General features: G+C 37.5%; 1 protein-coding gene across 5 annotated transcripts in view; it reads left to right on the top strand.

Annotated features, from left to right (window-relative positions):
* Positions 1–13013, top strand: part of LOC101894381 (SH3 and F-BAR domain-containing protein DDB_G0274695) — a 197558-nt gene extending 184545 nt beyond the window's left edge. For 3 of the 5 annotated variants that reach the window (XM_011294391.3, XM_011294390.3, XM_020036884.2), the window contains 5 exons: positions 4290–4375; positions 4435–4660; positions 4720–5469; positions 5539–5649; positions 8295–13013. In XM_011294391.3, the coding sequence (XP_011292693.1) occupies positions 4290–4375; positions 4435–4660; positions 4720–5469; positions 5539–5649; positions 8295–9137 (2016 nt within the window). In that variant the 3' untranslated portion in view covers positions 9138–13013. Of the gene's footprint in view, positions 1–1051; positions 3080–4289; positions 4376–4434; positions 4661–4719; positions 5470–5538; positions 5650–8294 lie in introns of all 5 variants that reach the window. The other 2 variants (XM_059129341.1, XM_005183911.4) reach the window with 1 other exon arrangement.

The raw sequence follows: 13013 nt of genomic DNA, 5'->3' as shown, positions 1-13013 counted from the left end.
ACCTGGAAAAGGTGTTTTTTTTTTCTAAAGAAGACCTGAGAGAGGTTCAATAGAAGACTTACCAAGAAAGCTTTTCCGGTCTACCTACCTATAGAATATGTGAAGAGTTTTTTATCTATAGAATATCCGAAATGCTATTTATAGAATATCTATAACTATATGTATGATAGATGCAGGATGACCTCTATCTATAGAATACCTGAAGGAAATCGCTGACCTATGAACGACCTCAGGAAGGACTTCTACCCACGGAATCATATATCTGATGTTTTTTTTTTTATTTTAGAAGACATTGTGACGAGATTCTATGTCCAGCGACTGCCGAAAACAATATTTAGAGATCCTTTGCCGGTGGAAGACTTTTAGGGGGTCTTTCTGTCAAAAGAAGAAAAGTAATCTTGCTGGAGAAATTATTTTATCTTTAGAGGTTTTCGTATATAGGATATAGTAAATGCATTTCGTGCATAGAAGCCAGTACATGACACTCCAATAAAATAGACATCTTCCAACGAAATATGAAGGCCTGCATATATATAGGGAAGACAGTTGAAGATCGTCTAATATAGATTTCTACAAAATGTTTAAAATAGTTATGAAAAAATTTATCTCGATAAGGTCTGAATAGCCTGGGTAGGTTTAACGTCTTTAGAAGTTTATCTGGAGAAGGCCCCTTAGTTGACGATCCTTTATAAATAGATAATCGGTTTTGACAAAACCAAAAAAATGTTCATTGTTGGGTGGAGTTAGAGAATAATACTTAGATTTTTAACCTATTGAAGATCCTATGTCAATAAAACCCATAAAAAGTGCTGCTAAAAAGTCTCCTGACAAGAAAATTCTGCAGGTCTCGATTCAATATAATTTAAATATACAATTTAGCCCCTAAATCTTGACTTGATTTAGCACCTGATCCGACTCAAATATTTTATTTAGTTTGGAAATCTTCACTGTAACTAACTTAAAATGAAATCATGCTTTTGTTGTTGTGCTTGAATTTAAAACAAAAACACAAAAAAAACTTCTAAATAACAACTTATAATTTAAACTATAGAAATATAAAAGGAAAAAAACTGCGATACTAAGGTCAAAATCCGGAAAAATGCTAAGGACAATTTAAACCCTACAAACAATCCAAAATACAACCCACAACCTAAGACAAAAAACCCTTCCCCACAATAGTAAAAACACCATCAAAATGAATCGCCTCCGATCCCATAAGTTCAAATTGAACAGTGCCCCAGATGTGCCTGAGGCGAACAACAACAACAACAGCAGCAGCAGTAATAGCAACAATGGCAGTGGTCTACTCAACAACAGCCTCATCAATAAAATCAGCAAACGCTACTCCACCCTTAGCAGTAAAATTACACGTCGCAGCCAGACTGGAAGACGGGCGGTGTCACCACAAAAAGTAATTTCCGGTAGCTATGATATGACCGGTTCTCTATCCGAGGATCATCGTTTGGAAATCGGTGCTCCAGTTCTGATATCATCCACAACACTGGATGCGGAACGTTTCGATGTTAGCGAGGAACGTTTGAAAATGATTGGTGGTGGTATTGCGGCCACGAATTGCAGTAAAATCAAGACCATTGACTTGCCCATCAACAGCAACCTTAAGGCCCTGCAGGAATTGGAACAAAACAAGGCCATTCACTCGTCGTCGGGTAGTGAAAATGAGATTTTCGTGGATGCCCTTAGCAGTACACCGGTGGTGGTGGTAACTGCCGATGGAGGAGAGCAACAGGAAAAGGATGTTTTCGAAATGGCCTTTGACACGCCTCAGAAAATTGTGAAAAGAGAAGAATTGGAATGCGCCTCCCCCAGCTCTGAAAAATCCTCCGACAGTGACATGACACCCGTCAATCAAATGTCCAATTACTACGAAACGACAAGGACCACAAATCATCAGCGACCGAAATCAATATTGGCTCAGAAGGGCCATTCCCAGTCGGCACAGAATTTACATCGTTCCGAAATCAAGGTTTATCTGCAAAAAGCGCCCTCCATGAATCTCATGGAGGAAGAGGATCAAATAATGACCACCAATACGGAGGAGGAGGAGGACATTGAAAATATGGCCTTGCCAAAATTACCAGAACTGTATGGCCAAAGTAAATGTGATTTGGCAGCCACAACAGACAACGAATTGAATGCCGATGAGGATGATGAAATGACCGGCAAAGAAGAGGAGGACAACGATGCAGACAAGGAGAATTCCTCCCCCTCTGTGGTTGCTGCAGGGGTTTTGAAGAGCAAAAGTGAACCAAATACCCCCTTCTTTTTGGAACCGAAACGCAGCAGTTTCTTGAGCCAGAAAAAGCTTTTCCAAAGTGCCGAAAACATCCACCAAAGACGCACCAAACGACGTAGTGTGGTCTTCAGCAGTAGTACATCCATCAACCATCGAAATGGGGCCGCAATTGGCCTGGGCTCCAAAAACAGCCTGTGTAGCCAAGCTTCGCTGAATTTTGATGATTACGATTTGAAATCGGTTAGCTGTCAAAGTTTGAATCCCCAATCACTGTTCGTCTCCATAGATGAGCTCAACGAGATCACTCGTCAAATCAATGAATCGGAGGATTTCAATCAGGACATTGATTTGGAGTATTGCATGCATCGCGATCAGCTAAAACCGAGTGAAAGACGCATAACTCTGCTGAAGAATAAAAATGCCCGCCTCATAAATTTCACCCATAACAAGCAGAAGCTGAAGAAGGGATGGACGGGCGTCAAGCATTGGATCGGTGAGGAGGGCCATAAAATAAGGGAGGTGGTACAGCGGCAACCATTGGTGCAAAGAATCGGTTCGTCGAAGTTGAATCTAAGCAATGCTGAATGCCGAAATTCTCCCTCGTTGAATGGTAGCACGGTTCTGCGGCAGGCTGCCAGTCGAGGGGCGTCGCAGGATAAAAGTCTCGATGAAAGTGGTCGGGAGTCGAAAATGACCTCATCCATGCATTTATATGACAGCCAGTGCCTGAGTAGTGACAACATTGCTGCTGATAGCAGCAATGAGCTGAATGATTCGCGTGAGGCGGAACAATCGTCGCCGGGCACAAAGAAGCCGGGACAAGAGGTAAGATGGCGAGAAGAGGAATTAAGGTATTCTATCATATGCAAGGTGTTTTAGCTACAGAGGACCTGTAGAATGTCTTCTATCCATAGAGGATCCGTTAAAGGATTTTTATCCACAGAAGACCTGTAGGATTCCTGAAGACCTAAAGGAGGTCTTCTATTCATAGAAGACTTGAAGGAGGTCTTCTATCCATAGAAGACCTGAAGGAGGTCTTCTATGCATAGAAGACCTGAAGGAGGTCTTCTGTTCATAGAAGACCAGAAGAAGGTCTTCTATCCACAGAAGATCTGAAGGAGGTCTTGTATCCATAGAAGACCTGAAGAAGGTCTTCTATCCATAGAAGACCTGGAGGAGGTCTTCTATAAATAGAAGACCTGGAGGAGGTCTTCTATCCATAGAAGACCTGAAGGAGGTCTTCTATCCATAGAAGACCTGAAGGAGGTCTTCTATCCATAGAAGACCTGGAGGAGGTCTTCTATCCATAGAAGACCTGGAGGAGGTCTTCTATCCATAGAAGACCTGGAGGAGGTCTTCTATCCATAGAAGACCTGGAGGAGGTCTTCTATCCATAGAAGACCTGGAGGAGGTCTTCTATCCATAGAAGACCTGGAGGAGGTCTTCTATCCATAGAAGACCTGGAGGAGGTCTTCTATCCATAGAAGACCTGGAGGAGGTCGTCTATCCATAGAAGACCTGGAGGAGGTCGTCTATCCATAGAAGACCTGGAGGAGGTCGTCTATCCATAGAAGACCTGGAGGAGGTCGTCTATCCATAGAAGACCTGGAGGAGGTCTTCTATCCATAGAAGACCTGGAGGAGGTCTTCTATATCCAGAAGGGTTCTCCATCCCCAGAAGACCTTTAGAAGGTCCTCCATTCATAGGAGAACTGTGGAAGGACCTCTATCCATAGAAGACTTGTAGAAGGTCTTCAATCCATGGAAGACTTGGTCTTCCATCCCCAAAATGCCTACAGTGGGTTTTTTATCCTCAGAAGATCTGAAGGCCTTCTACCCTTAGAAGACCTTTAAAAGGCCCTCTATTCATAGAGAATCCATTGAAATATCAGTCCAAATTTTGTTTATCTCTTTTTTAAAAAATACCTTTTGAGGTTAAGAAAATGTGGCCAGATTTTTAATTATTCTCAAGTTTCAAAGACTCCCAAATTTTACCAAAATTCTAACCTACCGAAATTTCCTATTTCTCTTTCCAGGGCCAAAATGGCTTCGAAGAATTGCGTCGATATGTCAAACAAGGTGGAGATTTTGGCAAAGAACTTATTGTTATACTTCAAGAAAGGTAAGTCTTAAACCAGTTTCCGCATTTCACAGCTTATATAACTCCACTCTCTTTTGCAGAATCGATTCTGAACTTATGTACTCGAAATCTCTCTCGAAAATGGCCAATAAATTGAACAAGGCATGTCGTGAATTACCCGGTACCATTGCTGATGCCTGGCGTGGTGTGGCTACTGAAATGGAAACACGCAGTGATATACATCGCCAGCTATCAGCTTCTCTGGCCGAGGAGGTTGTTAAGCCACTAAAATCAATTGTAGAGGGGCATCATAAGACCAGGAAATCGGTAAGCCAATAAACCATAATCCCACTATTCGGTACCTCTAATTCTCTTTTTATTTAAAGGTCGAAAGTAATGTGGACAAGGCTGCACGCGTCCTGGCGGAATGGCGTGCCAGTGAGGCCAAGGGCAAAAAAGCCTCGCACACAGCTGCTCGGGAAAATGAAAAACTCCAAGATGCCATGTTGGATGTAAGAATACAAAAATCCCCCTCCATTGCCCTGCTCCATCAAAGCGCGAACAAACAAGCCGCCGAGAAGGAAATCAAATTGGCCGAAAAAGATTGTGCCAAATTGGATAATAAACGGAAGAAGGCCGAAGAAGCTGTCAAGAAGGCTGATGTGGAATACTACACCCTGTGCATTCGTGCCGAAAGGGCCCGAGTCGATTGGGAAATGGCAGTGCTGAGGGGATCTTCTCTTTTGCAGAATATTGAAAATCAACGTCTCATCAATATGAAAAATTTCGTCTCGAACTATGCCGCCCTGACGGCCAACATGAATCCGATTATGGAAAGTCTTATGCAACGTCTACAGCCGCAGGTTGATAATTGTAATGTGGTCAAGGATATGCAAATCATTAAAAATATTCGCCGTAATGCTGAGGGTCCAAGTGAACAGTTGCTGCCAGATTTCTACTGCGAACACACCACACTGGCCATGAATCGCGAGAGGCGCAAACATGCCCTGGTGAAACTTTTGCAGCTGGTCAAAACGGATTTGGAAAGGGAAAGACGTTCGCGTAATGGCCTAAAGGGTCTGTCACAGTCGTTAAATAGCCAGGAACATCAAAATATTACCGACAAGTTGTATCATGTGAGTTGGGGGAGGTTTGGGGGAAGGGTATTTTGAAAAATGTTTGATTCAAATTAATTTTCTTTGCAGATTCGTTCAATGCTTACTTATTTGGAGGGTGCTCGTTTCAAGCTTCACTCAGCTTTGTTGGAATTGGATCATAAGCCTAGATCATCACATCCTTTGGCCCAGCATATACAGGTGAATATTATGGAGAGTGTGGTCGCAATCAGGAATAGGCTTCGTAATGCATTAGAGAGTAGCAGGTCCTGTTAGGATTTTTACTATACTCCGATAATTGATTTTATGTCCCCAACGAGTTTTATCCAGACTTCTACTCAAATTAAAATCAGAAAAGATGATATCCCTCAAGGATAGGGATGCAGTCATAAATGGAAATGTTCCAATTCGGAAAGCCCAATGGTCAAACGAAACAAAGCCCATTTATGGAATCTCGCTTTCTGTTTCTATGGACAAAAAAACTTCGTTAGACAGTACGATTTATAAGGAAAGTCCAAGACGGAGTCACTTATATAGACCTTCAAAGTCCATAACGGCCAAGATGATTTAAGTCAAAAAGTATTTTATGATCATATTAGAGGTATTTCCTTTCCCTAGCAATACAGACCATACAGGGTGAGATAAAAAAACTGCAACAAAGTCAAACGCCATAACTTTTACATTTTTATACCCTACACCACAAGGTGGTCAGGGTATTATGTCTTTGTGCATTTGTTTGTAACAGGCAAAAGGAATCGAGAAAGACCCATAGTTCCTTTTGATGATCTGCATAGAATTACATTCTGAGTCGATTTATGCATGTCCGTCCATCCATGTATTTTTGTAAACAAAGTACAGTTCGCATTTATTGCCCCATCCAGATGAAATTTTGCACAAATCATTTGTTTGGCCCAAGGACGAACCCTATTGAAATTGGAGATAATCGGTCAAAATTTAGATATAGCTCACATATATATCTTCGTCCGATTTGCCTTTTACTGTGCACCAAACGTGTAATATCAGCCCGAATAGTATGGAATTTTGCACATACAACGAAATTAGGCCTGAAAATAAGTATGCCAAGTTTGATCCAGATCGGTTCAGATATAGCTATAGCTCCCATATATATTATTCATCCGATTTGTTATTTTTGTCCTCCGCAGCCGTAATATGTACTATGTAACAACAATATTTGGGGAAATATATTAAATACAGCTCAGAAATATATTTGCTAAATTTTATCGAGATCGGTTCAGATTTGGATATAGCTCCCATATATAAAACTTTAAATATTTTCACAAATGGGATGAAATTTGGCACTTACGGCCGAATTGAGTCTAGAAACTAGTATGTCAAATTTGGTGAAGATCGGTTCAGATATTGCTATAGCTCCCATATATACGATTCATCCGATTTTTCATATTTGTTACCCACAGCCATAATATGCACTTCGTAACAACGATACTCAGGGAAATATATCAAATACAGCTCAGAAATATCTTTGCCAAATTTTATCGAGATCGGTTCCGATTTGGATGTAGCTCCCATATATATTTTTATCCGATTTCAAATCAATTGTGCACAAAATGGGCAATACAAGTCCGAATTTAAAAAATACAAATGCTTCGGCATATTTAGTCCTTTGAATTTTAAATTATAATTATAATCATAGCGTGTATGATTGAATTCTCCCATAAAAACTTTTAATTGTTATGCGGAGCTCTACTAAATTAGCAAAGTGGTGTAGGGTATTATAAAGTCGGCCCCGCCCGACTTTAAGACTTTCTTTTCTGTTTTTTTTTTTTTTAATTTTATTGAATGAAAGCAAAAATGTCGGAAATAGCATCAAATTTTAGAATTAGTTTAGATTTGTTCGAATTGGTCACCTTTGGCACAAATTATGACCTTCAAACGGCCAATGAAACCGTCACACGCTACCCGAATGTTTCCCTTCGGTATTTAGGCCCATTCCCTGCGAAGTGATTGCTTGAGATGATCGAAACTTTCGTATTTTTTAGTGCCAACTTTGCTATCCAAAATACTCCAGACACAATAGTCTAACGGATTGGTATCAGGAAATGAGGCGAGGAATCTCATTTTGTAACTAACTTGGGTGGCGCTTGCTGAGTCCTGTTGGAATGTCCAAGGTCTGCTACCAAATGAGAAGACTTTAATACAACCTCCAGAATATTTTCGCGATAATATTCAGTATTTATTCTGATGCCACGGTCGAGAGAGTCCATCGGCTGTTATGGCGGCCCACATCATCACCATGGCCGGCACTTGAGTTCTGGTGTCTGGTGGCCAACCGAAGGTGGACATTTTCAGCTGACCTCTTTGGCAAGTAAACACGATCATTTTGTTTGTTTACAAACTGCTAGACATCGAATGTTTTCTCATCGGAGAAAACCAAATTCGGCAGCTCACCACTTTCGGCCGAGTGAAGCAACTCTTTAGCATTTTTGATTCTATTTTCTTTCCGTTGCGGTGTAAGTTCTTGCACTTTTTGGATTTTCAATGGCTTTACCACGAGCTCATTTTCCAATATTTGCCGAATGGAATATTGCGATATGTTCAGCTCACGAGCCATTTTAAGTCGCTTCTTTAATTTTCGAACCATTTCTGCTGATGTTGCTGTCATTGTCTACTGTTATTATTTTTGTTGTTTTATTATTTATATTTTCTGTTGCACAGTGTAATAACAATGTCAAAGGTTTTTATTGACCATGGCTAATATGAAGAAAATCAAATTGTTGTCAAAATTTGTCTTTTTGGTCGATAGGCCTTGTTGTTTTTTGCAATTTCATTAAAACACATCCCAATCTCTCCTCTTTTCTCCCTTTCAGATAACCCGGGATCGTACTGGCCTGCAACAAAGCATACTCAAAGTACCCTTATGGCTAAAGAACAACGACAAGATCAGCAATCCCCAGTATGGTGATGATCCGAACAACGATTACGACAGTATGTCACAGAGTAACACCACAACATCGACAACAAACATTAGCTGTGTGGATGGCAATGGGTCGACCGAAGGCAGTTTTCCAATGAAAAATTTCAATCGCAGTAAAAGTAATATTGAAACATTTTCGAATAAGGCCAAAGTTTGTGTTGCAACAAATGCGGCGGCGGTGGGAGCGGTAAATGGAAAAACTAAAACCTTGTCTGGAACAACGGCAAATATCTATGATGATGCCTGCAGTGATGATCGTGGCCAGGCCGATGGTGGTTCCAATCAACAAGATTCCGATTTTGATGAGTTCAGTTCACAGGACGAAGATGAAGAGGGTCAGCTGACGTCGTCGACAACAACAGTGGGAGTGGGTGGACGTAAAGAACATAAGGCGAATATTGAGAAGTCCTTGCAGAATGCCGAGAATTATTATCAAAATTCAATGGAAATTAAACAGGAACAACAACAGCAGCAGCAGTATCACATAAGTGACAATAACACCACAACGACAGCAACAGTACCAGCATTAAATGAATCTTCAACACCCCATCATCATGTAGTTTTAGGTAGATGTAAGGCCCTCTATAATTATACACCAAAATTGTACGATGAACTTGAATTGATTCCTGGCGATATCATTGAAGTTCATGCCAAACAGGAGGATGGCTGGTGGTTGGGTGCCCTGCGCAATCAAGTGGGCATATTCCCGGCAACGTATGTGGAAGAGATTGCCTGAGGAGAAGGCACAGAAAAATTAGCAATTATTTGAGGTTCAAATTATGTGTGTGTGTGTTTTGAAGGCTATGTTGGAAAAAGAGCATTCGAAAGATGACATTTTCCATCTCACCCAAAACTCCATCATCAAAACGACTGCCAATTGTTATTGTATTGTAGTGTCGTCGTTGTATGTACTTACTCCCCCAAAGGTTTTGTTTTGGAAAAGTAGAAACATTTTGTAATTCGTTTTAAATGAATTATTGGCATTTTAACGATTGTTTTAAATTAATTGTTAAAATTTAAATATTGTTATTTATTCAGAGTGAAGTAGTTGTAGAATGTATATTCTTTGTAATTTAGGGTCCCATGTAATCTAAAAGTATAATGTCTTGAATTTGGATTTGAAAACACTTTCATAAACTGAGTTATACCCTTGGAAATATTATGTGAAATCAATTGAAAAAAAATTAATTTAGGGTCCTCTTTAATCTATAAAAATTCTGTTCAAAAATTGTATTTTGCATGAGCTATAAACTAAAATTTTTAATGAGAAAAAAAATTGTAAAAAATTTAGTAATTCATTTGCGGGTTCCTTTAAATCGCTTGCATTTATTTTATCCAATTATAATCGTTTAATCTTTAGGAATGAGCCACAAAAAATTCCGAGACTTTTCAATGAAAATATTATTTAAATCAGCCTAAAAGTATGCTTTAGTATTTCAGTTTCTTAAGTCAGTCACTGATAATCATAATGGTATAGAAAGTTTTGCTTAAATCAAATCCTCAGTAAATCAAGCTCAAAAGAGTCCTCTTTTCCCACTTTCATTACCTTAAATCCTTAACAAATTTGACCGTTTCATCCTGATTATAAGTATTCTAAATTCGCCTTGAGAAGTCAAAATCAACAGAGTCTACATTTCCAAAATTCACCGCATTCATTAGCATAAATCCTCAGCAAATCTCACCCTTTCATCCTGAGAATAATTATTCTGAATTCGCTTTCATAGCCGAGAGAGAGAAGACCTCGTTAAGCATGACAACAAGGCCTTCTCTCCCCCGCCAATTTTTCCAACCCCGTTTTCTTGGTTGTGGTTTCGCTGGATTTTCTTAATCGAGTTTGGATGATTGGTTACTAACAACTTAGACCATGCATAAAAGAACCCTTAGTTTTTGGAAATTTTGTTACTTTCATATTTCGAAAAAATTGTCCAAAAACCTGAAATTGATCTTTGTTGGGAGCTGCGCTCCTATATGAGTTTTAAATTTTTTTCCCAGCGACTTCAATTAAATATTATTTTTTTTTATTTCTATTAATTCATAGTACTGATCCTTTAAATAATATCTTGGATTTCCATTCGGTCTAGTATATTTCCACGATATAATCAGGGTTTCTAAAAACTCCACCTAAAATCAGGTCCTTATCCCTATTTTTTGAGCAGAAAAATGAGATGATTTATAAATCTATCCTTATCACCAATCGTCAATTCTAAGGATATTGTCTAGTATCATTCCTTCCTTAAAAAAGGATTCCTTAAATACTCAATTCGTTATGCTTTTAATGAGCCGAGCAAAGGAGTGAGTTAGATACCAAGAATAATTGATATAATAGATTTTGAAAGTTTCTAAAAGGGCTATTTTTGATTGATATTTTTAAATAAATTTATCATACCCTCTTTGTTCGTATTCATATTTTTTTGAATAAAATATGTAACTCTTTTCCAAAATTAATTTAAGAATTGGAGTTTAGTCTTACAAACATTAGACCTTTTTCCCTTTCCGTAGACGACCAAAAAGGCGCTAGTTTTTCGACTTGAAGACTAGTGATCTGATTGATTGTTGAGGGACCTATTAGAGGTTTAACAATGTTGCTTTCAAAAATCACCTATCATACCCTCATCACTCTCATATGTTTTTGAATGACAAATAATACAAAAATTGGAATTAAGTTCGTTTCAAAAATTAGACCTTCTTCAGTTTCCTTAGACGACCTAAAAGGCGGCAGTTTTGCGACTTGAAAACATTGGGACCTGATTTATTGTTGAGAGACCTATTAGAGGCTTAATAATTTTTTTCTTCTAAAAATCAGTTTTCATAATCCATTTGATTGATTTCATATCTTTCTGAATGAAATGTCTAACTCTGTTCCAAAATAGTTCAAAAATTGGAATTAATTTTTTTTTCTTAATTAGACCTCCTTCACTTTCCTTAAAAGATTTCACATTTTTACAAATATTCCTAGAAAACTGAACGTTTTAATATTTTAAAATTATAATTATCCATCCAAATTAAAATATTTTACAAAAAACTAATAGCTCAGGTCTAAAATGACTTAAGGGAAGATAGTTGGGATACAAATCCTTCAAACATTGGAACTTATTTTCTTGACACACAGAATTAGATTGTTTTGAAAGCCATGGGTATTAATTTTGCTTTAATTAACATTTTATAAATCCCTGCAGCAATCATGAAAAAAACCTCCAAATCTTATATTAAAGTTATAATTTTTTAAATATTTAAGCTTAAGTTTTTTTCAATCCAAATAATTAATTAATTGATTTTTATGAATAACTCAGCTACTTGAAGTTATAATGATTCCTTTTTTTTCTCTAAGGTCTCTTTGGGACCCTAAAATGTACTTGAAGTTATAAAGATTCCATTATCTTCCAGTAAGGCCTGCTAAGGACCCTAAAATCTACCACCCTCAAAATATTTACTCTACCTTTACTACAATCCAAGTTATAAACCATTAAATTGCCAACAATTCATTTAAAACGATAGAAAATTATATTCGAAACAAAAAAAAAACTCTGTCGGGGGAGGAAAATTAGTGAAAACTTGTAGTGCCTTTTGTTGTTTTCCTTAGGAAAATCATGTATCTCATAAAGGAACACATCACATTGAAAGGAAATTGTTATATAAAAGGAGCTTTTTTCACTTGCAGTGTCAGAGAGGAGGATCTACAACAGGTCCTTCTCGTTTTCGTCTTGCTCTACGAAAGCGCTGGCAAGTGGAATAATGGCCGTAAAAAGAACAAAAATAAAAGAAAAATGATTTTTCTCATTTTCATAGGTTTTAATAGACGAATAAAATTCGCATAATTATTGTGTATTTTTTAAGAACTATAAATAAGCCACCCCACCCCTTCTACCCACTCTTCTAAACCAAAAACACGAAAAACAAAACAAAATGAATATTTTTACTTTTAATGCATTCATATTCTATTATTATTTTTGTTGTTACTGTTATTATTATTATTTAATTTAATTATATTAAGTCATCTCAACACTGTCTTTTAATTTTTAAACTATTTAAACCCCAAAAAACTAGTTCGGCTATAAGTTGTTCATTACATGATGTAGTTTTAGCAAGTTTTTTCTTTAAGTTTTTAAAAATTTCGTTTAAATTTATTATTTTTGTAAAAAAAAACAATTGAGTTATCATTGTATGATGTTCGTTCGAAACTATTTCTTAATAAAAAGATTCGAAATCTAATGTAAATCTTAGCATATTAAACCTACTTTTTCCCAAAGCTTCCATTTTCAAAGTTTAATTTCTGCCTGTATAGAGTAGACATCCAATGACTGGAGGTCCAAATTGAAAATAAGTAATGAAGATTTTGTACACCAGATTAATGTTGTCTTCATTTGGACATGTCCCCCACATGCAGCTCTACAACAACAATAACAAAAAAAAAAAACAAATGCAATATTTACTTATTTAGCTAGTAATCATATGATTTTCGATTTAATGCCTTTTTTAGAGTTAAGCCAAACGATTAAGAAGAATATCACATAGTTATTTAAGAGTCGAACCCCTCCACACATGGAATATGGTTTCAGTAGAATACAAAGAAACAAATTGTAAATATTTCAAATAAATTTTGAGTAAATATAAA

The sequence above is a fragment of the Musca domestica genome, unplaced genomic scaffold (genome assembly GCF_030504385.1).
Source record: "Musca domestica strain aabys unplaced genomic scaffold, Musca_domestica.polishedcontigs.V.1.1 60, whole genome shotgun sequence".
Lineage (NCBI taxonomy): Eukaryota > Metazoa > Arthropoda > Insecta > Diptera > Muscidae > Musca > Musca domestica.
This window is presented reverse-complemented; position numbering and strand designations above follow the sequence as displayed.